The sequence below is a fragment of the Gambusia affinis genome, linkage group LG21, assembly GCF_019740435.1.
Source record: "Gambusia affinis linkage group LG21, SWU_Gaff_1.0, whole genome shotgun sequence".
NCBI lineage: Eukaryota > Metazoa > Chordata > Actinopteri > Cyprinodontiformes > Poeciliidae > Gambusia > Gambusia affinis.
The window spans coordinates 11,086,513-11,113,733 of NC_057888.1; the positions used below are offsets into that span (position 1 = coordinate 11,086,513).

The window sequence follows — 27,221 nt, forward strand, 5'->3', positions numbered from 1 at the left end:
GATATAGTATAAGTATATTCCACATGAGTCTGGCTGATTTTAAAGAAAAATCTGGGAAGTAGGTTAGAGACAATATATATTAGGTCAACATTAAATACTGTTTTTTAATCGCTTAAAGAACAAATAAAATTTTTTATCTCATTATGTTAATGGAAAAAATACTACAAGCAAATGTTGTATTATTTTCTCGCTTATTAGGAAACAAAAAGAGTGTTACGTTTCATAGGAACTAGCGAAGGACTGACGGTGTTTTTCCCGGACCGCATTAGAATTTGGACCACTGGTCCCATCTTGGTTTGAGAGAGGAGAGAACTGAGAGAACCGTCCATATTACAGCTGCTTTGTCAGGTACTTTAATCGCTTAATTATCGCCGTCACCAGTTGTTGATGTATGATCTAAGCAAGTGCCAGGCTTCATATATGTTATCTGTTTCATAAAATTGTTTGTCATGAGCGTAATGTTGAGTTTTTCTGACAGTTTGCTGTGGTGTCGACTGATTGCTACTCACTGGCTATGCTAATACGCTAGGGCTCAGTTAACACCAAGGCGTTGCGCATTTAAATGACGCTTTGCCGGCTTGAAACATCTACAAAGGTAAATATTGTGTTTCGTCTGTAGCAGAATTTCATCACCAAGTGCTAACATGTTATTTAGTCTGAGTCAAAAGTGCTGAGGGGATTCTTTGTCTTTCCTTTGCTGCTCTGCGTTTACATGGAGGAAAACTCCGTTTAGCCTCCTATGACCCGCCTTTGCGGGGCACTGATTGAATGCTTGGAGTGTCACTCATGGAAACTGGGATGGTGATTGGTTGTTGGCTGTAACGACAACGCCAGTCTTTCAACTGTATTAGCTGCTGTCTTCTTGGGTTTTCGGCAGATTTTACTGTAATCACAATAAGATTTCCCTTTCGAGAGACATGCCGTTATTATATTTGTTAATAAATCCATCCTCTATCCGCTTATCAGATTAAGATAGCTTTACTGCCCTTACCTTCAGGGCAAGTGTTAGCACGGACGTCCTAGCCTTACCCATCACATAGTCCTAACCTTATAATGGCTTATTGATGGTGTAGACTTCGTTGACTGCCTTTAGTAGAGCCTTGAAAGAGTGTTTCAGCTTAACAGTTGCGTTGCTTTACACCTAATTTAATTGATTGAATCACTTCTTCAGCACGTTATCAAGTCCTAAGGCATGCAGCACAGTAGGATCTGAGAAAGGTTGAGAAACTTTGCTTTACACAAATGTAAATGCATAATTACTTCAACACGATGTCTGTTTATTTGACCACAGTAGATTGAAACAGCTTTTGGATTGTTATCCTTGTACATCACTGAAAATAAGGGAAGTCTGATATCATTGACTGGAGCAATTTCTGTTTTTGGTAGAAGAGTGTATCTCAACATGGCATTTGTAATTGAAGGGTTTGTGTTGAAAATATAACACAGCTTTTCAACTGTGCTATGTTTTTCTCCATTTCTCTCTCTCAACAGTCTTAATTGAGAGAGAAATGGATTTACAAACTGTTAAAGTAAACCTTCCTCTATGGGGCCAGACAGTTTACGAAAGGACTCCCAGACTGTCATATGTTGTCATTATTGTCATTATTTAGGAATGTTTCTCAAACTATGATGCCAGGCCTCTTTATTCTACATTGAGGTTTCCAGCTTGAATACCTCAATATATTTGGATGTTGCCTTATGCCAAAAATAGAAATGCCAGTGAAATGGGTAAGCATCTTAGTTCCAGCAAGACCAACATGAAAAATATTATGGAGTGCCAAACCAAACGTTAAAAGTGCTGGTTCCTAGGCAACACCGTGAAACACAGAAGTTGAGGAATGTAGTGCAATCACCTTGGGCTGGGATACCTGCTCACAGGTGCGACATGGTGGTCAATTCAATACAACAGAGACATGAAACAGTTCTCAGAGTGGTTGTACAACTATTATGATTAATGATTTTTCGGCTTGCACGATAAATGAGAATATGTAGGCTTTTCCGCAAAGTAATGGTAAATTTTAAACGTTTTTTTCATAGTTTGCGTTCTGAGTATACATGTTCCTAATGTTCTTGCAACACACTATTATTTTGAACAGAACTGTTTGTCTGTTTGTGTAATGCTGCGATTCCATGTGTGAATGAGAGTCAAACCCATCTGCCCTTGCAGCATTTTTGGTGGTGATGGACCCTCCTGGTGGGGGAAGTGAACGGCGGAGGCAGGCTGAGCGTCTTCGACGGGAGGAGGCATACTACAACTTTATAAATGAACTGAGTGAAGAAGAGTACCGCCTGATGAGAGATGGCAATCTGCTGGGCACTCCTGGTAGGATACATTTTGATTAACCCTTGACGGACTAAATATGTTTATTATTTGTGTAGCAGCACCTTTACCCAAGGGGTCAAGTGGTTTTTGGCTCTTAAAATGTGAACTCTCTGCAAAAGATGTTGAATGTATGAACAAGTTGGCAAATAAAGGCCCAAAATGAAATTAACTAGAATTGCATTGGAATTTTTGACACTTCTGTCATTCCAACATATTCAGTTTTGTACAATTTATGCTGTAATAGCCTTCATGTTCACACCTACCATATTTTATAGGGGAGGTGACTGCAGAGGAGCTCCGTCAACGCCTGGATGGAGCCAAAGAGCGAGTGTCGTCTCAGCCCCATGCTGAGCAGCTATCGCAGACTGCTGATTCTGGAGAACAGCAGAGCAGTAGCAGTGCAGGAGAGGAGAGAGGGGCTGGAGGAAGAGGAGGGGCAGGTAAGAAGGGGGGAAGGGTTTCTATCAAGCCAAAATTTGGCTTGTGCACAATAGAATATTTGTTGCGGTTGTAACTTTGGCAAGTTAATTCCACATTTATGAAGGCAGTTGATTGGATCTTATTTAACCTTCCCACGATCTTAGTGCAACGCTTAAGAGGAGTGCGGAAAATGTCACGATCAGACAGCGGTTGAGTAGGGGGTTTCCCTGTCAGACTGTCAGTTCTTTAAACCACATAAAAAAAACTGTCGTAGCAGCGTACACAGGGTCAGTGTGACCCTGCTGGGCCTACGCACAGTAAGGAAATTGTGGGTCTAGATGACCCCGCTTCTTAAGACTGCCCAAGGGTTAAGAGCATCAATGTATAGGGGCTTAAATAGAAAAATGGGTCATACTTTTCAGGGTTTTTTTTTATTTTGTACTTTTTTCAGAATTATACACTACTTGATGTTGGTTTGCCACATAAAACCCCAATAAAAGATGTTGAATGCTAGGCTGTATTGTATGTCTTTAAAGAAATAGACACATAACATTGTAGCTCAGATTAAATCAGAAAAATATACCTGTCATTCACCTGACATCACAAGTAATTGTTTTATGTGTCTACGTTGTTATTGACGGAGCACCTTCTTTAGTGTGTTGTATATTAACTTACTAAGTCTGGCTTACATTATTTTACTTATAGGGGCTACAGAAGCTGGAGCAGATTCTTCTAATGGTGATTCGTTACTGGAGTGGCTGAACACGTTCAGGCGCACCGGTAACGCAACTCGAAGCGGCCAGAGTGGTAACCAGACGTGGAGGGCTGTCAGCCGGACCAATCCCAACAGCGGGGAGTTTCGTTTCAGTCTCGAGATCAACATCAACCACGATCAGCCCGAGCCGGGAGAGCATATTGACACTGTGAACTCTGTGGATGCCCCAGAACTCCCGGTGACTCCTCTTAACACTTCCGCCCGCACCGCTTCCCCTCTTTCCAGCTCTCGGGCTTCAGCCACTCCGAGGCCTGCGCCTTACCCCTCTCCACGCCCAGCCATGAGAAGGATCGAGACCCGGCGTACACGCAGCAGTACCACTGCTCTGTCCGTGACCTCCGCCATGCTTCCTCCTGCACAGATAGTCCCAGCCACCAACCAGAGGCGGGGTTCTACTTTGCATTCATCAGCACCTTCTCCTACTGTCCCCGGTCCACCCGATGATCAAAGTGCACCATCGCAGCATCATGTCCTGAATGTAGAGGCAGAGCATGGACGTAATGAAATGCCTCCTACTCTAGACTGTCCTCGGGTGTCGCCACAGGGCGACTCTCAACCCCAAGCTGTGGGACACGAATCACGCAGCAGCAGGACTCGATCCCGTGGCCGAGCTCGCAGGGCTGCAGCAGGGGGCGGAGTTTCTTCTCGCACATCGAGGAGAAGTCGATCCCCTTTGAACAGAACACCTAATGTCAGCACGCTCCCACCAGGTGGTAGCAGTCCAAATGGGTCTACGATCCAAACTGGTGAGCCAAGCGGTGTCACAACATCTGTATCCATGGAGACCGGGGGTATTGTGTCCGAACCTGACGCTGTGCTGGAGTCCGCCGTGGAAACAGTAGAGCGCGCAAGCGAGTTGCCCGCAGCAGGCACAGGAAGTTCGGCGGTCAGACGCCATCCAACAATCATGCTGGACTTGCAGGTGAGAAGGATCCGGCCCGGCGAGAACAGGGACCGGGACAGCATCGCCAGCAGAACTCGATCCCGTGCGCGGGTCGCCGAAAACACGGTCACTTTCGAAAGTGACAGCGGTGGGTTCCGACGCACCATCTCCCGCTCGGAGCGAGCCGGGATCCGCACCTATGTCAGCACCATCCGGATTCCGTTGAGGCGCATCAGCGAGACGGGCCTCGGAGAACCCAACTCTACTGCCCTGCGGTCCATCTTGCGTCAGATTATGACTGGATTTGGGGAGCTTAGCTCGCTCATGGAGACGGAGGCAAGTTCGGAAAGCATTGCCCCCAGCCACGCTGACGTTGGCGCTACAAATAGCAGCAGCAGTCGTTTACATTTAAATGAGAATGAGCCTGGCCAGGTTGGGACAGATGAGGTCGTTCAGGGGTTGGAGGGCCAGGTGAGGAGCGAGGATGAGCAGATTGGGCAGGCCAGATTTGGAGGTGGTGTAGTTAGCTCCACAGACGGACGGGCAAACAGCCGAGACACCAACAACTTGGTTGAAAACGGCACCCTGCCCATCCTAAGGTTGGCGCACTTCTTTTTACTCAACGACGATGAAGACGACGAGCATCCCCGAGGTCTGACCAAAGAGCAGATCGACAATCTATCCACGCGTACGTACGGTCAGGCCAGCCTTGAAGGCGAGATGGGTCGCGCCTGCAGCGTGTGCATCAACGAATACACTCAAGGCAACAAGCTGAGGCGCTTGCCCTGCTCCCATGAGTTCCACGTCCACTGCATCGACCGCTGGCTCTCCGAAAACAACACCTGCCCCATCTGCAGGCAGCCGATCCTCGCAGCGCATCACGACTGACCCCACCCTCTCCTGCTCACGGCTGGCTGAGACTGAGCAAACCCAAGTGGGCTTAGCGTGTACATATCGCTTTCACCGCTTAGTTTCTTTGGAAAACATCTGTTAAATTTAAAAAGGTGCAACCAGAAGTGTGCAAAACGGGAAAGAAACTTTAAATCCAGAGAATTAAAAAAAACAACTTTATTTTTTTAGATGCTACGTTTTGAGCAAGTCATTTAGCTCCTCCTGTGACCTTAGTTGCTACTTGTTTCATCGGGCTTCAGAAGTCTGTCAGTAAATGGCTTTTATGCTTTAGGAGCTCCTGTAGCGACCGTTGAATAGTCTGATTCTAACACTTTTGTGTCTGACATGCGTGACCTTTGTTTTTTTTTTTGTTTAGAACTGACCATACAGCACACTTGTAGGGTTGGTTTTATCAGTATGAGCTGTAAATAGGGCTGCACTGCTTATCAGGTTCTTGAAGATACAAGGCTAACATCCCAACTGCTCAGAATGGAAGAAGGAAATTTTTTGTTTTATTGTTTGTTTTTCTATTTTAAAGCCTAAAGAGTCCATTTTAAAGTTTCTTAAAAATGTGTGAAATTTGAGCGGGTTTAACAAGTTTTGTATTCACTTTGGAAATACATTCATTCTGTGCTTGTATTAATTTAAGCCCTACAGTTAAAATGCAATGCAGAGATCCAGCAGTCATCCATTAAAAGCAGTCACTTTGAATTAAAACCATTTAAAGATTTGTCGCCACAGTTCTGGTAAAGCAGGCTCTTTTGATAATCAGGGATTCAGACTGGTCCGCATAAGTTGTGCAATATTGAAAGAGGAAAATATTGACTTGTTGGACATTAACTTTGTTGTCTCTAGTTGTCTTTTCCACTCTAAGACAAACTCTTAAATCAATATCTTTATTGTTTCTGTTGCCAGTCCGCATACAGACAAACGACTGGGAAGATGTGGAAGTAAGATTATTCCACAGTGTGTACGGTTAACTCAAAATTCCTCATTTAGCATCTGACTTGGTGTGAAACCTGATGTATTGGTTTGTTTTTTTTTTTATCTATTTTTTTCCATTACATGCACAGAATAGCTTTTTGTGTAAAAGAAATGGATTAAGAACTAACCCACCCAGTACATGTGTTTCTGTCACTTTATACATAACAGCTGCAGTACACACCAGTTAACTGCATCTCTGCAGTTTTTGTGTCCCTAACTAAACTGCAGGATTGTTGCAGTACCGTGTGTAGGAATGTGTGGAAGAGTGTATGGTTTGTTGGCGTGTGTGTTTGTGTGTATAAAAAAGGCCTGGTGTCTGTTGAAGCTGGTTCTATAAGAACTATGCTATTCAATGTGTGGCCCCATAGTAGGGTTGGTGTGGGCAAAGGGTTCAGAAGTGAATATTTATTCTGTTCCTATTTAATATGATGGAAATCAGCTTTTGGAATATGAACTGATATATTTTGCTTTGTCATGAGAGTAAATAAAATGGATATGATGAATATAGTATGAAAAAGAAATCAGACACTGGTTGTCTTCTCTCCTTCAAATGCTTTGTTATGGTACTGCACGACTATTAATACCCCTTGAACTTATTTTTACTTTGCAACTACAAACGTAATTGTGTTGTTTGTGATAGACCAACACACAGTAGAGTCTTAATTGTTCAATTATTTTTTTTCTTTAGAAATAAAAACCCAAGAAGTGTATTTGTATTTAGGCCCCTGATTCTGTACTTGTTAAAGGCTTAATGATAAACATTGTATTAAATATGTGCTGAAGGTGGAGTGTTAGCGTATGAGCTTCTTAAAAGAGGCAGAGGTCCAATTTCAATCAAAAGCTAAGGTCTTTTAACGTAATTTAATAATTATTTTTTATAACAACTGAAGGTAACATAGTTACTTGATTGTGCTATAAAATGACACCCACCCTTTTTAAACATATATGCTTTGATTAAACCGTTCTATTGTAGCTCTGACTGCATGTTGAGGCTGATTGTCTCTTGGAAGGTGAGCCTCCATGCCAGTCTCATGTCTGTTCAATTCAATTCGAAAATAAATTATAATCTTAAAGAAAAATGAAATATAACTCAAAATATCCGAGCTTTTTCAAAGAGCGGTTGTACACAGCTGACTGCTGTGTGCAGGAAGGATCTTTTTAGATCAATTCAAACAGGAACTATGTCAGTTTTGTGATTTATTTTGAAAGAGTCCACCGGATGTGGCGCTATATTACATAGGTGAAATAACCGTTGTTTGGATCTGCCCCCTTCATCGTATCCTCCGCGGTTCAGCAGCAGCAGCCGAGAAGCGATGATCGCCCAGCAGCTCCAGCCGCAGGAGGATCAGCGGCAGGTGAGGCGGGCTCTGCCCGGTACCGGAGCGGCTCTCCTCGGCTCTGTCGGTGAGCCGTGAGCATGTTACCGCTCCGGCCTCCTCCTCGTCCTGGTCCCTGCCACACCGATTGTCATTCTCCCATAGCAAGATGTATTTCAACCGGAGAGGCAAGAAGATCCACAGCGAGGGAGGTGAGTTAAATAACCCAGTTCACCTCTTTTAATGGCGAACCAATCAGGATTCATCCCGCCGCTCACACTGCGACCTGTCATTGTAAAGTGCTTATCTCATTAGATGAGGCCTGTCACTGCTGGACATTCAGCGGCCTGTCCCGTCCTGTTTGGACTCGGGTGGTTTTGGTATGTGCCTGGCATAATAACTCCGGACTGCGGCATGCATATGGGGTGACTTGCAGTATCCCAAAATCCCTTTATTAATTTTTTTAGCCTCCGGATGGGAATTCAAGGGCAATTAGTCTACAGATGACGGATTTATTGTGTAACACTGATATTTTTCATCAAGGAATCGCTAATGATTCCTTGATGAAAAATATCGGTCCAGAAACTTTGGGATAAAAATATCTAGAGTGTAACATCATCGCTCATTCAGGTACTGGATTGACTGATCCATGACATAATTATGGTATTACATAAATCTGTAGCATTGGATTATTGCATTCCACCTACTTGGGTGCATGAATGGACTCTTATGTTTAGAGCACCTCATAGTAAAATATCTATACATTGTCTGGGCCAGACAGTCCAGGCCAAGCACCTGCAGCAACAATCCAATAAAACCCGATTTAAAAACCACGTGATCGTCCGAGGAGCGCACCGAGCTTCCCCGCCAGGCCATCATCTACAGGTGCATCTCAATAAATAAAAATTTGATCGAAAAGTTCATTTATTTCTCTTGTCAAATAAAAAAAAATGCATTTGCAGAATAATCATACAACGTTAATGAAAACCCCAAAATTTAGTTTATATGAAAATTACAAAATGATATAAGGCCAGTAAGCTAACGATTTGTAACACGTTTGCTTTTTTTCTTTCGCAATAATAAAAAAAAGAAACACGAGGAAGGTTTAAGTGACAAAATCTAATTGCTGAAAAGTCTGACTGTTCACGAAGTGTAGTAGCAAAGCATATTTATGGAAAGTTTAGTGGATGGAAAAAGTGTGTTGGAAAAACACAAGCAACGGGAATAATCACTGCTTTGAGAGTACTGTGAAGTAATGGCCATTCAAGTATTTGGGGGAGATTTACAAGGTATGGTCTGCAGCTGACACCACCACACACTGGTATCTGGAGGACATGGGGAGCAGTTGTGGGTCTGATTCCGACTTCCTTCACTTAAGTTGCCTCAAGATCTGTGTGTGAGTGTGCGGATGTTGTGTGCGTGTGACTGGGTGAATATGGCTCAGTGTAAAATAACTCTAAGTGGTATGTGTGATGAAAAACAGCTCAATATAAGTACAGCACACCTATTTTCAAATATTTATGTATCATACAACAAAACCATTATTGTGCTTCACTACTGGAAAGTAGTATCTGAATATGACATCGGTGGACTGTATGTCGCCTGAATCCTATTTTCACTGGTTTTCTAGAGCTGGCCAAAATCTTCACTTGTAGTCTCCCAAACCATCAGGACAGCCCCAAAGGAATCTTCATTTTATATTTATACATTGAGAATGATAATATGTAGATTTAAAAGATGTAATGCAGTTTTGTTTAGATAATCATAACTTAATGCTACCAGTTTAATCTTTTTTCTTTCCACTTCTATTTCAGTCAATGTGGTTGACAAAAGTAATCTCAATGAATAATTAATAGTTGTCTGTGTTTGCCTTTAGGCTGAAAAACAGATAAACTCCCTTCCTTCTTCCTCCCTTAAAAACATCTGTATTAAAATACTGGTAACTGGGCAGATTGAACTGCCTTGTTGCTGAAAATGTTCTATATAAAAAGTAAACTTGACTTGATGGGCTTAACAAGAAGAGGGTTTCCTCCTGTTAGAACTCTACAAAAGGCTCTGTACAAACTTGGGCCAGCTCTGTTCACTGCTTAAAAATATTTAGTTATTTTTTTCTTACTTAAAGTAATACTGATCTGATGTCCAGAGTTTAGAACTTAAGGACTGAGTACATAATTATTGACTAAAATTCACCTCGTTCTCAATCTTGTTCTATGAAAGAATTGAAATTTTTGCTGATGTTATAGTTTTCGGCATTTTGTCTTCTCAGGTTTAAGACAGGTCTGGCTATTTTAAAAATGTAACCTATTAACAACAAAACACTTAATGTTGCAAGAAGTATTTAAATAAAAATCACATTTGTAAACATGATTTGTATGACAATTCTAATGCTCTTGGGAGCCTCGTGCTGGTTTGGGAGTCCTAACCAGCTGCCAAAACCAGCCTTGCCAGTTTTGGTTTAATGATCAGTTTAAGCTCCAATAGGACACTCCAAATGCATGTAGGGTCATGCCAGGAAACAGTCAGGTTAATTTACATAAATGTCCTTTTTAAGATCTGCTGCTTTTTTTTTGTTATTATTTTATTTTTTTTCTTAAGAAAAGCCGGTGATGAGATGAAGATACCGTATTCACATATGAGGCTGCAGCAGATGATTTTATGTGTGACAAAAGGTTATTTAAATTGATTGATTTACCAAAGAAGAAAGTTTATCCCATTTTGGTGTTTTAAATAGCACATGCTGTCAGGGGTCTTTGTTTTTGTGAGTGGCTGTATTGTTCCTGAAGCTTCCAGAAATAAAAAGCAGGGCAGATTGTGAGCGTGTCATCTGGGCCATGAGGACTTTATGCAGAAGTTTTCTGGGTCTCCTGAGTCTTAAAAGGTACATTTTTATAAACTTGTTATTGCCCTGTGACTAATGTGAAACCAGATTTTTTTGTTTAAATAACAAGCTTGCTAATAAAGCTTTATTTTAAAATGAATCTTATAAATCTAACACAAGACTAATGTTTTACTACTTAATCTAAATCCTATCTCCTCAAATAACATTTTAGTTAAGCCAAAAATTACTACTTAATCTAAATCCTATCTCCTCAAATAACATTTTAGTTAAGCCAACTTTAAAAGTTCTTTATGTTTATACATTTGCAGATATAATTTACTCTGCTGCCATGCAGGTATGGCATAGAATAATCACGTTTTAGGATATCAATGCAACATGTGAAAAGCACTCCAGCACAGTATGCTCTTCACGTTGCCTTTACTTTAATCTCTTGGAGCTTGATCTCTTGGTAATTTGCTCCAATTAGTGAGCTGCTACAGGCGATGACGTCCACTTCTGTCAGCCTGTCATATTTACTCACAATATTCACAAACAGATTGTATTGCTTTTGAGGTTTATAGAATATCTAAAATAGGTCCTAACAAAATATAATTGATAATTGTTCCTGCTTGATAAATTTGAATGTATATCCCTGTAAAATGTGATATCGTTTGTAAAATTGCACAGTAAAAAAATTAACAGCATTAATTTGGTTTATTTAACTATTTGAAGAGCGGCTACCGAAATTCAAGAATTCCTGTTTGTTCATTCATAAAACAAACTTATTTATATAAAATTTATTCAATATATTGTTGTTTGTGTATAAACGTTTATAGCCGCTCTAAAACAACAAAAATTGAATCGATTATGAACCGGAAGTGTTCTGACTATACCACAGTGGCGGATGTTAATGTAGAAACTGTAGTTCCATAAATAAACGTCTACATAGCCATTAAAACGACAGATTCTATGTTTTCAACTGACACGGTGGAAATGTCGAGAGGAAAATAATCGATGACAAAGAAAACGTAACTTCAGTGACAAATGCAACGATTCAACGGTGGAGTTTATAGAGGCAAGCAAACCCAACTTTTCTTTTGATATTCCACTTCCGATTAACGGCACAATAATTTACATATCAGCTAAATATTTAATTTGGATCTAAATATTTTGTTACGAGCTAAATATTTAGCTAGCAACTAAAATAACAAGCCAGCAAGCTAAATATTTAGTCCAAAAATTAAATGTTTAGTTGGAACAATAAATATTAAGTTTTGAGCTAAATATTTAGTTAGTAAAATAAGTATTTGGAGCTAGATATTTATTTGGAAAACTAGTTTTCCAACTAAATATTTTGTTTGAAAACAATTTTTTTTAATCCAAATTATATATTACTTTGGAATTAAATATTTAGTTTGCAAACTAAATATTTAGTTCCAATTAACTATTTAGCTTGGAACTCTGACATTTATAAGTGTATGAATAACACGGTCAAAATATGACTGAATAATGAACACCCATTTTTTTTAAATGATGTGGCTAAATAAAGCAAATTATTGCTGTTAATGTTTTACTATGTACCGTAACTTTACAAACGGCACCCCATAGAAATGGCCCCATTTTGTACCACTGTTTGTGTATCTAATTTATGCGAGTCGTGCATATCGGCCAAACTGTCAACAGCGCATCTGTTTTGGAAAGATAATGACTGGTCGTCATGGCTGCCATGAAACTGAAGATCCCGTTTGGGAGAGACAGTAGAAGTAGAAACTAAAATGAGTTGTTTCTACGGGTAAGCCACCAGGGGGCACTCGTGCACAAGCCAGAAGAAATTTCTCTGAGCAGCTCTGCAGGACACCTTCCACTTGAAGACATGGAATCTCATGTCATTGTAAATTTGAAATGCAGACTCTGTTTTCGGAAACGCTGTGCGCGTGTAATGACTTCTTGTCCTGTGTGTGTTGTTTTCTTCTCCTGCGGCCTCTTTTTGGCGCCCACAGAGCAGTTAGTGTTGACCACCATTAGGCAGGAGGCTTCTGAACTTCAGGACCAAGACCAGGGCACCAACGCTACCATGCGTGCTCGCCTCGCAGACAAGTTTGACAAAAGTGAGTTTGCTAAAAACAACCTGGATGATGAGAAACCCAAGTTGCATGTGCAGCTAGAGGCAGGTGTTTCCCCAGCCTCTGACCCTGATGAGCTACAAATGGGATTTTTTAAAATACTTTATTTTTGATCTGCCACGGAACTCGTCTGGTGACATTGGAGCGAAAAAAAAAAAACCAAGCAGCCAAATGCTTGCTAAGAATTATTCCATGTCTAACCGCAAGTGTTTGAAGAAGTGATTATAATTCATTCCCAGATTAAAATGAAACGAGATTGTGTTTGTCCATTATTATAGTTTTTAATGATAATTAATGATAATAATTAATGTTATTATTGAGTGGGTCCCACAAATTAAACAAAGTGTACCCAGGAGTTAAGTCGTGCCCTGACGGGCTCCGTAATCTGCAGCTGAAAAGTAAAGCAACATTGCTCTGGGTCTTGAGTAACTGTAGCTCCTTGGGGCCTGAAGTGATAAAATGGCGAATGCTGCACAGGACTTCACTCTCTAATTGCATGAGCTTGTAGCCAATAGAAAGCACTTTGAACATTAGTGGAGAAAATGCATAAATTGAGGTAAAATAAAAATATTAGCACATGCATGCTCTAGAAATCAGCACATGCATGCACGTATGACCACGGCATGCATGTACAGAGGAAGTACACGAAAAGTGCTGCCTGCATGTGGTGCAGAGAAGCACAGGGAAGTAGATGCATGATGGTTTATTTTATATCCTCTGGCATAAAAATGTGCACTCTCTCGTCTGTGTGTGGAAATACATCTGAGCGGTGGCAGTGGTTGTCCAAAGGTGCGTAGAGACGCAGAGTCGCCAAGGTACTCTCAGCCCTGGCAACCTTTTCTCATTTGGTCATTTTACAACCACAAGCTTCAGTTTATTTTATGAATTAGGATGATGCCTAATTGTGAAGCAGAAGAAAAATGTTATGCGCAATAATAAACCAGTTGTCTAATATAGTGCAGATGTGGCAGTGGCACCATCAGGCTGTGGGGATGATTTTCATGAGTTGGTGGGGAGCTGTTTTGCAAATAAACATGGCCAAAAACGTTAATTCTCCACAGGTTTGGAGCTGTAACTTCATCAAATGATGACCCCAAACGATTGCTTAAGGTGGACAAATATAAATGCATGCCATACTTTTCAAATGTATTTCTTTTTTAAATAGAAAATGAGAATCCTATATCCCACATTCTTCACAGTTATGTGCTACCTTGTGTTGGTCTATCACATAAAGCATGTGCTTGTAACATGACAAACATTAATAAGATCAAGGGGTGTGAATACTTTTGCAAGGCACTCTATCTGCATATGCTCAACTTATGTTGCTAGTGCGTGTCGCACCTGTAGGATTACCAGGTTATGGATTAACAGCAGGTGAAGTTGCAGAGCAGACACAGAAAGGATTATCATGCTCGCTCACTTCTTCCCTAAGAGGCTTTCTTCCCTTTGCTTCCTACTTAGGTACGGTAGCAAATGGTCCCACGGGGGCTGATGGCAACCATGTTAGCAAGGAGCTGGAAATAGGACTCAGGGCGCCAGGCCACAATGGGACATAAGGGTCGCCCAGGCAGACGGAGCTCTGTAGGTAATGTTTTCCTGTGCAGAACTGTACGGAGGCGTATTGTTGATATTTTGATGACAGATAGGGACGTCTTGTTTGATTTAATGCATAAGATTAACATATTGCGCCTTGTGATCATAGAAGAGCACATTACTAGTGGTGAAAAATGCCCAGATGAAATGTTTTCGGTGTTTTCCAAGCTGACCAAGCTAGACCTAATGTGATATGTTGATTATGTAATGATCGTGACAGGCCTAGAGGATGGGACTTCTTCAGTGTTCAGCCTGAGCAGACTTCAGTGAGGCTTGCCACTGTCTTTGGATTAAAAACAACTCTGGTGTTAACAGACAATGACTCCCCAAGACTTTTTTTCTGCTAAATTTGCCTGTCTTGCTGTGAAATAGGTATGCATGCATCCATGTGGAAGCTGATTCTCTTTGAAGATTTTTTATTTTTTCTTCCAGATAATAAAAGCAGGAACTCAGCCAGAATCCTATCCTAAGTGTGGCATGTGTGGTGGCAGAGCTTGAACATCTGGGGATAACATCATCAGCTCTGCCATAGCTGTCGTTCTGATTAGTAGCTAATGTCTTCCGGCTCATTTCTTCTCTGGACTGCATCATTGGATTAAGTGTTTAACTGTCTGTGAAGTGGGGTTTTTTGCCATTTAAAATATAGCTCAGATGGGAGACAGTTGGTTGTGGCTGTTGGGAGTGATAGCACAAGTGCAGCAACACGAAGGTAGTGCCCTGGATTCAATATACTCTGCCATACTGGAAAATGTAGATGAATTATGCAGCCTCTGTGCATGTATTATTCAGCGACCCAGGCTGCTTTTTAACAGTGAAATTTTGGAAACAACCCAGGCCAAAGGACAATTAGAAACTCTAGACTTTGTAAAAATTTGAAGTCTTTTTTTTTTCTGCGCTTAAGTTATTTGTCTGCACTTCTGGATTGCATTGCCCCACTTTTGCCTCAATTTGAAGTGCCATTTGTGTGAAACAGACATTAGAGAGTGTATAGTACTCAGAATTTCTTTATTGATTTATCAAACAAGCTTGTTTTCAAGTAATTTAGTTTAGTTTAAGACTGCGGAACCAAATGGGTAGCTGACAGGATCTTTCTCTCTGGCTATGAGATCAGAGTGTTGAGTGGGGATCAGGCTAGTCTTTCCTGCTCCGACTGCAGGTTATCAGACCTGAGGTTCCTAATTTGGCTGCCTCAGGCGCGTCGCGTGTAATTGACCTGGGCTGTGCTTTGTTGGAGTTTGCTGCTGACTCATCGGCGGTGCATCAGTGGAGCTACAGAGGCATCTGCGGCCTCCATCCGCGATGAGTAGTGGGAGCATTGATCTCCACAGAAATGAGTTATAGGCGTGGCGCGGAGAGAGCCATTATTGATCGTTTCTGGAAAGGTGAAGTCCATCAGGGTTAGAAAATGAAGGATAGTGTATTTTCAATTTCCAAAGGATTCTTGAAAGACAATGCTGTAACTTGATCACATCAATACGATGGTCTTTTTATCTGCTTTTAGCCTCATGTTTACTGTAATCAGTTGAATTGTCTGCTGCTATGCCAGCTGTTCCAAGAGTTGTTTACAGCACACTGTGCAGAGGTGTGATCGTGACTCACATCTCAGTTTGTACATCTCTCATTAGGTCATGTGCGTGCAAAGAGATAGAAAAGGGCAGAGAGGCTGTCAATTATCAATTTGCTTCAACAGACTTTGACCCTTGCTCTTTGCCTCATACCGGATCCCTGTGTAATGGCAGAGAATCAATGCTGCATGTCCAACACCATCTATCGTTATTGGCACACCTGGTAAAGATGTGTTTATCTACTTTTAAAAGGTGATCAAAATGTATTAGAATTTTTATTTAATAATCTACTGCTTCCTGTTTTCACTGGGGTATATGTAATGTATTTTATTGAGATTTAAAGTGACAGGCAAATGCAAAGTTCGCACTGTAATAATCAGTTTTCAGGTTTTGGGAGAAGCACTAACTAAAAGGATGCTTCTCCCAACATTTCCGCCTTATCTAGATTTTATTATTTGACTAGAGCAGCTTTTTCCGCATGTTTTGTTGTGTCCTCTTATAACTTAAAACAAACCTATACAGCCCTTGGCTTTTCCTCACACCGGCCAGCAAAATGAAGTGCAGAAATCCTCCTTTCCACTTCACAATCATGCACTATTTTTGTTGCCCAATCACATAAAATCCCAATAAAACACAGTAAATTTAAGGTTTCTGGATGGTGTTCTGTAAAATATAAAAAAGTCCTAGGTGTATGATTTTCTTTGCAAAACATACTATCAACAGTCAGCTGATTAATCGATACACTAGACTTTACTTTACATCTGTGCACTTTTTGTTTTTTTGCTATTTCTCTTCATGCCCAGAATATCCTGCTTGAGTGAAATCGAAGGATTTAATCCAGTTTTGGTTATCGATGATGGGACAGACTAATGCATCTCCTGTTGCACTGCAGCGAGGCAGAAATGGCACTTCAGGACTTTGGAAATTCAATAAGCAGAACCCTGCCAGGGCTTATTCTTTTTTGAATTATTCATGCAATTAGCCTGTTGACGGTTTCACTCAGACTTTCCTACAGACATAATCCTATAACAAACAACAGGAGAATCTGATCCCATGATTATAAATAGGTTCTATTTTAAAGATGTGAACAGTTTGAGGAACGGTGTCCTGCAGGAAGTTGCAGTGGTATTAAAGTAAAAAGAAAGTGACATGAAGTGATCTCTGATGGATGTTTTCTGACTGCTGCATGTCATTTGATCCCATCTGTGCCCAACCACAGAACCTTAAGGCGATGCGAGGCTTCTGGCCCTTTAAAAGCTGAGCCCCTCAGCTCTGCAGGAGCTCCATATGGCTTCCCCGCTTCGTTTGTGAGCAGCCGGGGCCATCATGTTGGAGGGAGGAGCTCGCCTCAAACGCACCAGATAAAGCCCGTATAGCGTCTCAGAGTGGAGGCGCACACTTCACTATATCTCACCGGCAGCTTCAGGCTCAGCCGACCCGAAAGAGGAGCGCGGGGAGGCGGGTAACGCTGAAACGACTGCCCTCGCCAGTGCCCGCTCGCCGTTGTTCCAGCAGCTGAGTGAACTGTAGCTTCCAGACCTGGTTGCTGCTGTTGCCTGCGTCTTCGCAGAAACGCACGGGCTCCCGTGTTTTTTGGAAATAAAATCCACGAAGCCGAAGCGCATGCGGGGGTGAATGAGCGGAGATCACGACGCTTCGAGATGACAAAGCCAGGCGGGCGGGGAGGAGAGGACGAAGAAGACGGAGCGGGTGGGATACCCCTCTTCCTCCTCTGTCACTTTTCTGGATTTTCTCTGTCTACATGTGCGCTCAGTGTCCACATGAGCAGCTGATAAAAAGCAGACTAACCCGCAGTGTTTGTTCGCCTTTGTGCATCACTCAGCATATCCATTATTACGCGCGGGGGGTCCCCGTGGGCGTTGGGAAACGCGCGCGCGCACATGAAAGACAATTACAGAGAGAAAGGAAACGTCACCGAATCGACCCGAACCGCTTCAGCAGACCTCAGCATACAGTAGCCATCCTCTGGTTGTAATTGGTCGCTGTTGATCTGTAAAAACCACGTCTCCACGTCTATATGTGTGTGTGTGTGTCTCTCCCACCCTTCCCCTGTCTCTCCATCTCCCACTCGGACTCACTCAGCCTCACCTCTCTCCCATCAATCCAACGGCGCAGGACCCTCTGGCTCGTCCGCCGGGTACCGCAAGGCGGATGACGAGATGTCCGGGACCACTTCCCAGGCGGATCCCGTAGACGCCACTGCGCGTACTGTGATCCTCAATCGGACCCAAAGCACCAAGTTCTGCGACAACCACGTGAGGTAGGCATAAAACCTAGCCGCTTTGATTCTTGATTTCTGCTCTGACATGTATTATTTATCAATGTTGTTCAAGTTTGGAAGTTCTTTAATGGCTTCAAAAATCATGATTTGTAACACAAAGCCGCATTATTACTGGACTGAAAACAAAAAATAGTTTGAATTTAATGAGTAAAGCTAATCTGACAATTTTATTAGGATTCAAATCTCACAAGTCTACCAGCTAAATGAAAATTGATTACTTTTATATTTTTAGAGATTTAATGTAAGATGCTGACTAAGTAGACAAAATTCTAGTAGTGAAACCAAATGTCTCTTGGAGATAAAAATCTGAAAAGTGGGGGATGATTTTGCCTGCAGCTGGACTGGGTCAATAGTACTTAAATCCACCTTTCACTGAAGTTAAAGCTGCATGTTTTTTTGGATATACCTCTACAACTTTTGCACATCTGGCATCAGAAATTTCTACTTTGCAACATTGCTCAAGTTTAGTCAAATCAGGATAAGCGCATATGTGAGCATCTTTTTTTCAAGGTTGCCACAGATTCTTAATTGGATGCAAGTCTGAAATTTAGCTCAAACCAGCTTTCTTCCTAAGGAAAAACATTCTCATTGTATGATCCTGCCACCATCATGTTTTCCTTTGGGGATTCTGTGTTCAAGGTGGTGTACAAATTAAAATGTATTTTGCTGACAAGGGTGCCACATGCTCAGAGGTCAAACTGGGGCATAAAGGTTATAGTCCGTGTTTAAGCTGAAGCTGAGCTATTTGTTTCATATCTTCCCCATCTCTGTTTGCCCTTCTTCCTATTAAGTTGCTCATGAAAACAGGCTACCAGCCGTAAACAAACTTACAAAATGTACTTACTCGACTAAATTGGTTAAATTCTTACAAGTTATAAAAGGAAACGCTCAAAGATGAATCTATTTTTTATTTTTTTATTTGTAGCAAGCGGAAGAAATGATAAATATTCAAACCTGGATTTCACAGAAATATTGACCTTTTCAAAAAGCACACTTTAAACACAAAATATTGTTTCTGCAGAGTAAATATTCAGGCTGTGGATGTCTTACAGGACAAGTTTGATCCACACAAAGAATTTCAATGTTATTTGTTTACTTCAGTGAGCAGTATGGATGAGCAGCATTTCACAGACGTGGACTCAAAAGTAATTTCATCTAGTTGTACAAACTTCTTTTTTTTTCTTCTGAGGAACACACCAGAGATCAGTGGTTGAATCCCAGCTGCAAGGGCTTTTAAACCTTGTGTTTGAGACAGATAATGACTAAATGATCCACAAACCATGATAGACTCCAACGTAAATGTTGAAAATGCATTAAGCTCTCCTCAAAGATCATACACAGAGCAGAGGACTTAATTTCTTTGGCTTGTGCATAACTGAATCAAGTGCTTTTATTTAAATATTTCCTCATTGAACTTAGCATCAGTGCCTTTGTTAAGCCAACAGCAGGTTGCAAACATAATTTCTTGCTCCAACACAGAAACTTTATCAATAAAAGTTTTTTGAAAGTTCTTAGCTCCTACCAAGTTGAGATTTTCATTTGCAGTGCGTTCTATGTAGATGTATCAGCCTTACAACAAAAACTACTTAGAAAAGAGAAAAGCTAATGGCAGTTTGGAGAACCATTTTCAGGATGTGTTATTAAAATAGAGTTCATAATTTTGTTAGAATTAATATATTGAGTTATTTGTATGCAAGTCATTTTAATATCTAATACAATCCAAAATTAATTTTTATAGTGTATGTGTTAACTCTTTAACCTTTTGGTACTTTGTTTGGCTAAAAGATGGTCCATCAGAGCTGATGTTTGCTTAGCAGGTTTTAAATCCACAGCAAGTGGAGTTGAAGGGCAGCCACCGTGTTTCACCTATGTGTCAAGTAGACTTTGAACCTTGGATATGTGGTTGTTTTGGGTCTCTGAAAATGTATTCCTCTTACTTAAATAGTGATCATTCGCTGAGTTTCTACTAATTCTCACAAATTTTCACCTGAAAATCTCTCTCTCCTGTTAGTGATTATTTGGCATCTTCCTCAAAGGGTGAGGCTGACATGCTTGAGTGGTGGGGAAAAAAGCTTGGCTTAACGAGATGACATGACACTGTGTTGGCCAATCAATATGTCCGCATTAATATTTAATGCTGCTTGGCAAATTAAACCCCAATTACACGTTTAACATAAATTTACACAAAGCTCTTCAGAATAGGTGTGTTTCTGCTGAGGGGAAACTGTGATTAATTATTTTTGCATCACTGAGGATAAAACTTGTCTCCTGTGCCTCCTCCACGTCAAAGGCTTTAGGTGTGATGTACTTAGACGTGACCTTCTGAGTTTATCACAGCTTTGGTGCGACAAAAGTAAACTCCAATGCAGATCTTTGCACCTTTTCTCTCACATGTATTCCCACAGGTTTCTGTTGGGCTCACATCTTTAGGGAAACATGGTGTTTTGTTTTAGTGTTGTTTTCCCTCGTGTCTTTTCCTGTAGTTTTGTCGTTTGTCTGCTTTGTGCAGTTGGTAGATCTACTCTCCTGTTGTGTGTCTGAAATGGGTTGTTTTCTGCTTGTACTGCAAGGTTTTAGAATGAGTGTTTCTGCTAGATTGAATTTCACTTTAAAAAAAGAAGCATTTCACCTAATGAGATTAAAGTGGGTGCCATTCGGCCATCTGATTGGATGCGCTCGGGTGCTCCGCCTCTCTTCCGTGCAGATTGGACGGACGGGAGCACTCTTGCTCCAGAGGCAAAAAGCCTTTTATGTCCTTGTATTCCTGTAACTCTTTAGTTTGTGTTTTAAAAGTCCAACAGCATTATTGATTTTTCCTTCTGAGATTAAAGCTTTGCAGCTCTTATCTGTTCACTCCACTGTCCTCCCCTCCATTTCCAGGCTTCACTCTTCAGTACACAGCATGATCATTTTAGAATAAAGAAGTGCCGAAAAATTAGTTTTCCCTTTTGAAGATTTCTTCTGGGCTTGCCTTTTTTATGTCACCCTTAAAGGTTTCAGATCAAACGGTTTTAATATCGGACATAACTTGAGCAAAAACAAATGAGCAGTTTTCAAATATTTTTACTTTATCAGAAAGGTTATCCAAGCAACAAATTTAGCCATACGACTTGACTCGACTACAGCAAGTACCAGAAGCAACACCCATACCATAACACTTCCACCACAATTTCTGACCGTAGATGTATGTATTTTTAATACTATCTTAGCTTATTCAAAGAAATTCCACTTTTGTTGCTTATGTCCACCGAATATTTTCCAAAGCCTTGGGCCTTCAACATGTTTATTGGTAAATATTTTACCTTTTTCCCTAGTCATTAACTGACCCAGTTAAGTTCAGTGAGAAAATGATAAATGACATAGATAATGTTCTGGAGTTTATCAGCTCCTGGATGAGTTGGCGAGGCCCTCTTGGATTAGTTTTGGTTTACCGACCACGCCTGGAAAGTTCACAATCGTTGCATGTTTTCTCCAGTTGTCGATGATAATGATCCTGTGGAGTCCCAAAGTCATAGGAATGGCTTTGTAATTTTTTACCAGACTGACTGATGTAAATGCCTTTACTTCCCATCTGTTCTTGAAGTTCTTTAAATGGGGACATGATGACTTTTTCAATGCGACAGACTGGCGACCTGTCCAGGGTGAACCCTGCCTCTCGCCTGGAACGTAGCTGGAGATAGACACCAGCAACCCTCCCAACCCCATTAGGGACAAGGGTGAACAGAAAATGGATGGATGGATGGATAACTTTTTTTCAGGTTGTTTCATTGTTGTAAGACAGTTTCAGTTTAGTGATTTCATGGTTCTGCAGCTCTAGCATTTATCTTAATTAAGAAACTTCTTCGGCATTAACTCCTGGCTATTTTTGTCTAGTATTAAAATTTTGATCAATGATCTAATTTATTTTTGTTTTTAAATCTGAGCCAAAGGAAGGGGGCAAATACTTTTTGACTGCACTGTACTTTGAATGCTGTTTTCTATAAAAACAGTCCAAAGCTGCACAGCTGCAGGACAGCATCACCCCTGCTGCCGACAGCTGCTCACACTTCTAGCAATGTACACTACAAACACTAACACATGCAGGTGCCTTTTCTTCCTTTTTTTCTTCTTTTTTTTTTGATTCAGTGGGAATGCACGTGTTTTTGTTGCTGGAGTGCCGTATCTCTTGTCTTTGATTAGATTGAGGTGTGTAGTATCACTAGCTCAGAGGCATCCATCGCCTCCGGGTCAGGATCCTGTGTGTCAGTGTGACTGGTCAACAGCTGTTGCTCCCGTGTTTTTTTTCCATGTAACATCCTGCTCCTCGTATTTTGTGGCTGTAAGTATGAGGCTGATCTAGAGGGGGCAGCGGTCCGGGTTACGGGTTCATCTCCTTGGCGATCCTGAACTGTGCTGTGCCATTTGATGCGTGCACACTCGCAGCACTCGCACACAGAAACATCCACAATCTATTAAAGGAAGCTTGTTGCAGAAGCCTTTTCTCTTCACTTAGGCAAAAGAGGGGAAAAAACACAAACAGAAAACAAGCTCTTAACTTGAAGGTTGACTTTATTTTTAGCTTCTATAAAAGCACTTACTGTAGCTAATGGCTATATCAAGGCTAATCAATACAGCTGTCGGATCAATACAGCTGACTGACGGATAAATTGGGGCTGCCTAGGTTTCTTGCACCTATTTTCTGACATTCTCAGTCTCAATTTAGTGCGTTGGACTAAATATCTTGATCTATTTATAAATGTGACGTGTGTGCAGCCTTTAGTGGCTCAGGTTTCCCCTACCTGAGCACAATTGGGAATTTATAGTACAAATGGAGTTTTGTTTTATTCATCCTCGAAAGTAAGTGATTCCCCAGAGAATTTTAGGTTAAGATATCATTATTGATATTTACTAATCTATTATTTATTGAGCTTTTGTTGCTAATACATTACATGATCTTTTCTCTTGTTTATCTGAACACATTATCTGTTGTTTCCATTGTCCTCATACAGTACCACCAAATATGGGATTCTCACATTTCTGCCCCGGTTCCTCTATGAGCAGATCAGACGGGCAGCCAATGCCTTCTTCCTGTTCATCGCACTTATGCAGGTAAACACTAAAGCTGGTTCTGGTCGGGGCTGGGCCTGATTCTTTGTCTTTTAGTTTATACTCGAAATGGACCAATCAGAGATCTTGTGGAAAATTTCTGATTTATCTTTTTTTTTTTTTGTTTAAGTCCCTGACCTCCAAAGTCCAATTTACTATTTTTCTTTTAAAACTGTAAAAAGTACAACAAAATAAATTTTGTTCCGAGATTCTGTAAATTTAACAGATTTGGTAATACTTCCACTATTACCCTATAGCAGAGAATTCACTACTTTGAGTTGATATCAGCATTTAAATAAAAATAAATCCTCTAAGTAGTGAAAGCTAACAGCTAATTATTAAAACACTTAACACACTTTGCTGACTTATGCTGTTCAAAACTGAAAATGTTTATCAGTGGAACACATTGTGGTGCTGGCAAATGTTGAGTCTACAATTTCACAATGAAACATTACCTGTTACGGATCCAAACCATTACCATCTTTTAAAAGTCCAGTATCTTCTATGACTAATAGAGTTGTGCTCACCATGTCACTGGATAGAGAGTGTACCAGGTTTTACAAAGTTAAGCTTCATGGATCTTATGGACATGCTGATTAAAGCGCTCCTGCTCCTTAACTTGCTATCCAGCAGACTTTACTAAGTCTATGCATGATATTTCCCCTGAACCTGTTGAAGACTTTGACTTAGTCTTCAGTCCAAGTGATCTAAATGTACCTTTGATCTAAGATATATTTAGATCAAAGTCCTGTTCCATCAGAATGTGGACTCCAAGATAAAAAAAATAAATATCTGTTGATGCTGATGTTTTATAACCCAGAATGCTTTTACTGAAACATTCAGCCCTGTCTGTTTGAGCCCATTTTTTGTTGTATTTGTATGTGCAATATTAATCATTGACGAGGGTCAAAATGATCCTCAGCAAATGATTAGATCGTATTTTAAGATGCTTTGGGAAAAAATGGCAAATTAAAGTAAAAGTAAGAGCAAGAGATTGCATTATCCTGTTTATCCCTATTTAATATGCATTAAAAAGTCGGATGTTCACCAAGATTTTATTGCTTTTCCGTGGATCCATTACATTCTCATTAACATCATCTTTACAAACATCTTGAAAGTAAAAATAAATGTTTCCTAGAGTTTTTAATGTAGAAGCTAACAGATATTTTTCAAAAGCACTTGGCAATCTACTTACCAAAGAAACCCTCTGCTTGTCATTATTGTCATCATCATAGATGATGCTGCCCATCAGCACATATGTAAGTATAGATTCTGTTTCTTTCTCATCAGCAAATCCCCGATGTATCACCGACCGGTCGCTACACCACTCTGGTGCCGCTCATCTTCATTCTCACTGTGGCGGGAATTAAAGAAATCATAGAGGATTATGTGAGTAGCTCAGCAGGGACTTGGTCAAGACTTGTAGTATTGCTCCTAGAGCAAGTTTTAAATACTTTCTTATAAATGTTTATGTTTTTATTCCATCTTCTTCTTACCCTGTTGCAGAAAAGACACAAAGCCGATAACACGGTGAACAAGAAGAAGACGACAGGTATATTGAGTGATTTCTTTCTTCTTTTTTTTTTTCCATGAGCGTGCGTGTCTGTTTGTCTGTCTGGGTTTTGTTTTCCTTTCATGGTTGGATGAATGGCCTTTGTCTGTTGGTCATTATAGCATTAAAGGGCACTCAGACCAAGACAAAAAAAAAAAGACAAAGGTTTAGAGGCCATGAATACTGTATGAGAGCCGCTACATAGGCTGACTGATGGCTGTGTTGTCCTTGTCTTTCAGTGCTGCGGAACGGAGCTTGGCAGACGATCATCTGGAAGCAGGTATCGCTATCATCGCAAACATGGCCGCTGCCGTCTCATTTATCATGCTTGTGATTTCTCGTTCATTTCATCACATCATAATAGCAGAAATGATGAAAAAAAAAATTACTATAATGGCTATATTCAAGGTGTCTAATGTTAAACCTCCTGGGAATACAACTGTTAGTTAAAAGAAAAATGTTGACAGTCCCAAAAAAAATTCATCCTCTTTAAAAAAAAAAAAAAAACTTTCTGTAAATTCTAGTACAAATTATGTATTTTTCAAAATGGGAAAGACAAGAAATTATATTGAGCTTTTTATTTTTTTTGCACCCAAACTTTGGAACAAACTGTCTTTATATGCTAAGACGGACATCTTCGCTTCCTGTTTTTAAGTCTGTTTTAAAAACACACATTTTCTATGTTTTAATTAGTCGTGAGTCGACATGATCTTATCATGTTTTTGCAACTTATGGCCACTTTTAAGTAAGGTAGACAATCTGAGGCAATGGGCCTGTTTCAGAGTGTATGAAGCCTTTTAATTTTTGGAGGAAATTCTTGTGTAACTTGACAGAAAACCCAAAATGGATCGTTATTTGGACTGATGACCCAGTCAACCCAATCAGACACAAAATCAAAATTTTCCCACATTATCCACAACTCCCTGAAGGATTCGTTTCTTTCATTCAAAATGCCAGGATTTTTTTTTTAACTTTATTATCACAAGCTGAAACCTGGAGTTTGCAAATGCTACTGAGGTTGAGTTAACCCAGGTCTGTAGATAAGGAATGATCAAATATCCCTCTTGTCCAATGCTCCTTCATTTTAATGTGATTCAGGAAAAGAGTATGTGCTTTCTCTTTGGAATAGGGGAGGCATTATGTATTAACACTTCAAAAATGTGACGATAAATGTGGCAAAAAATAATTATGGAATTTTTGAATAAGCTTTCCCTCTACAAATACATATACTCAATTTAAGCGTTCAGTTTTTTGCAACACTTGAGTGTTTTTAGGCTTTTCTGTAGCTAATAAATGTGGAGAGTGCTGCATTTCCCTGAGTTGTACAAAAACAGAAAGTAAACGCGTAACTGAAATGAAAGCCAGCTCATTGAGATAATGAAACATATAATCAGAGTTGGAGGAGAAATGTACCGAATCGAGAGCAGCAATGCAGTTGAGCTTATTTATTAGAATCAAGTTCCCAAATGTTCTGTTGTCACAATGCAGTGTGGACTTGTTTTCCTAAGATTTGGGCTCCTTATTGAATGTCCTCATTAACTGGGCCCAGCTGTGCTCATCCTCGCTCCATTAGGTCGAATCAAGTCAGATCTGGGTCCTTGTTACAGTGTGTCGGTGACAAGCTTGTTTATCAGGATTTAAGCTTCAATGTGTCTGGACAGGTAAGGGAATTTGTTCCAGCTGTCATCCAGGCTCATTAAAGTTTGCTTCTGAAAGAAGTTTTGTCTAAAGTTTCATAGTTTGTGCAAAGGTTCTCCCACAAACTATGAAACTGTAAAAACAGGTGTGTTTACAATTTTGAGATGCATTGCATTCCCTTTGTGCCTTTAAAATGAGTAAACAGCCTACTGCACGGTAGTTTCTCCTGTGATACCGTGTATAAACTTTCCACACCCTTTTTTGTCAAAAGAGATTACATTCTTTTTTTTGTTGTTGCTGTTCTCTGGAACATATTAAAGACAGACAAGTTAATAATATTAGTTTTCCTTTTGTAATTTTGAAACATTACATTGCTTTCTGTTCTTTTCAAAGCTTCTTGCCTGTAATAAATGGCTGACTATTTATTATGGTTACTGGCATGGCTGCACCATGCTTGACTGATTTAAATAAAAGTAACAACTTTGCTTTGTGAACCTTGCCTCTCCTTTTCTTGTTGCCACATTCTTTTAAGCTGTGATGTTTCTGTAGTCTGAATTTGTTGCAACCTGACCAGAACATGGTGCACTGCTGTGCTTGCTGTCATCTCATCACAAGTCTTTTCCCTCTGATGGCTGCTTTCTTTGTAATCACTGATTAACCTCCCTCTTTCTTTTTTTTCTTCCCTCTTTTCACCTACCCATGCCCCCACACAAACTCTTGTTCCTTTCGCTCATCCTGTCGCTCCTCTGCATTCTGGCCACCAGGTGGCAGTAGGGGACATAGTGAAGGTGACCAATGGCCAGCATCTTCCAGCTGACATGGTTATAGTGTCCTCCAGGTCAGACTCAGTTTTTTGCGTGTGTGTGTGTGTGTGTCTTAGAAAATTGTTTGATTAATGTCAGAAAATGTTTTTCTAAATGTGACACTGGCATGCCTTTTTACTTAATTCAATC

General features: G+C 40.5%; 2 protein-coding genes across 13 annotated transcripts in view; both read left to right on the forward strand.

Annotated features, from left to right (window-relative positions):
* Positions 1-246: 246 nt before the first annotated feature.
* On the forward strand, positions 247-6,797 carry rnf6 (ring finger protein (C3H2C3 type) 6). Of its 2 annotated transcripts, XM_044105578.1 has the most exons (5): positions 247-348; positions 479-595; positions 2,168-2,323; positions 2,599-2,763; positions 3,449-6,797. In XM_044105578.1, exons 3-5 carry the CDS (start codon positions 2,182-2,184, stop codon positions 5,287-5,289), a joined length of 2,148 nt encoding a protein of 715 aa, XP_043961513.1. In that variant the 5' UTR covers positions 247-348; positions 479-595; positions 2,168-2,181; the 3' UTR covers positions 5,290-6,797. The 2 variants fall into 2 exon arrangements, with proteins under 2 accessions (XP_043961513.1, XP_043961514.1); XM_044105579.1 differs by lacking the exon at positions 479-595.
* A 714-nt stretch (positions 6,798-7,511) lies between these two features.
* The window catches only part of atp8a2 (ATPase phospholipid transporting 8A2), a 60,625-nt gene continuing 40,915 nt past the window's right edge, over positions 7,512-27,221 (forward strand). For 2 of the 11 annotated variants that reach the window (XM_044105583.1, XM_044105580.1), the window contains exons 1-8: positions 7,512-7,804; positions 12,411-12,518; positions 17,795-17,972; positions 22,982-23,081; positions 24,369-24,467; positions 24,585-24,630; positions 24,870-24,910; positions 27,033-27,106. In XM_044105583.1, coding sequence (XP_043961518.1) covers positions 7,762-7,804; positions 12,411-12,518; positions 17,795-17,972; positions 22,982-23,081; positions 24,369-24,467; positions 24,585-24,630; positions 24,870-24,910; positions 27,033-27,106 — 689 coding nt within the window. In that variant the 5' untranslated portion in view covers positions 7,512-7,761. Of the gene's footprint in view, positions 7,805-11,336; positions 11,486-12,408; positions 12,519-13,994; positions 14,119-16,050; positions 17,732-17,794; positions 17,973-22,981; positions 23,082-24,368; positions 24,468-24,584; positions 24,631-24,869; positions 24,911-26,141; positions 26,292-27,032; positions 27,107-27,221 lie in introns of those variants that run through there. The other 9 variants (XM_044105582.1, XM_044105581.1, XM_044105585.1 and 6 more) reach the window with 9 other exon arrangements.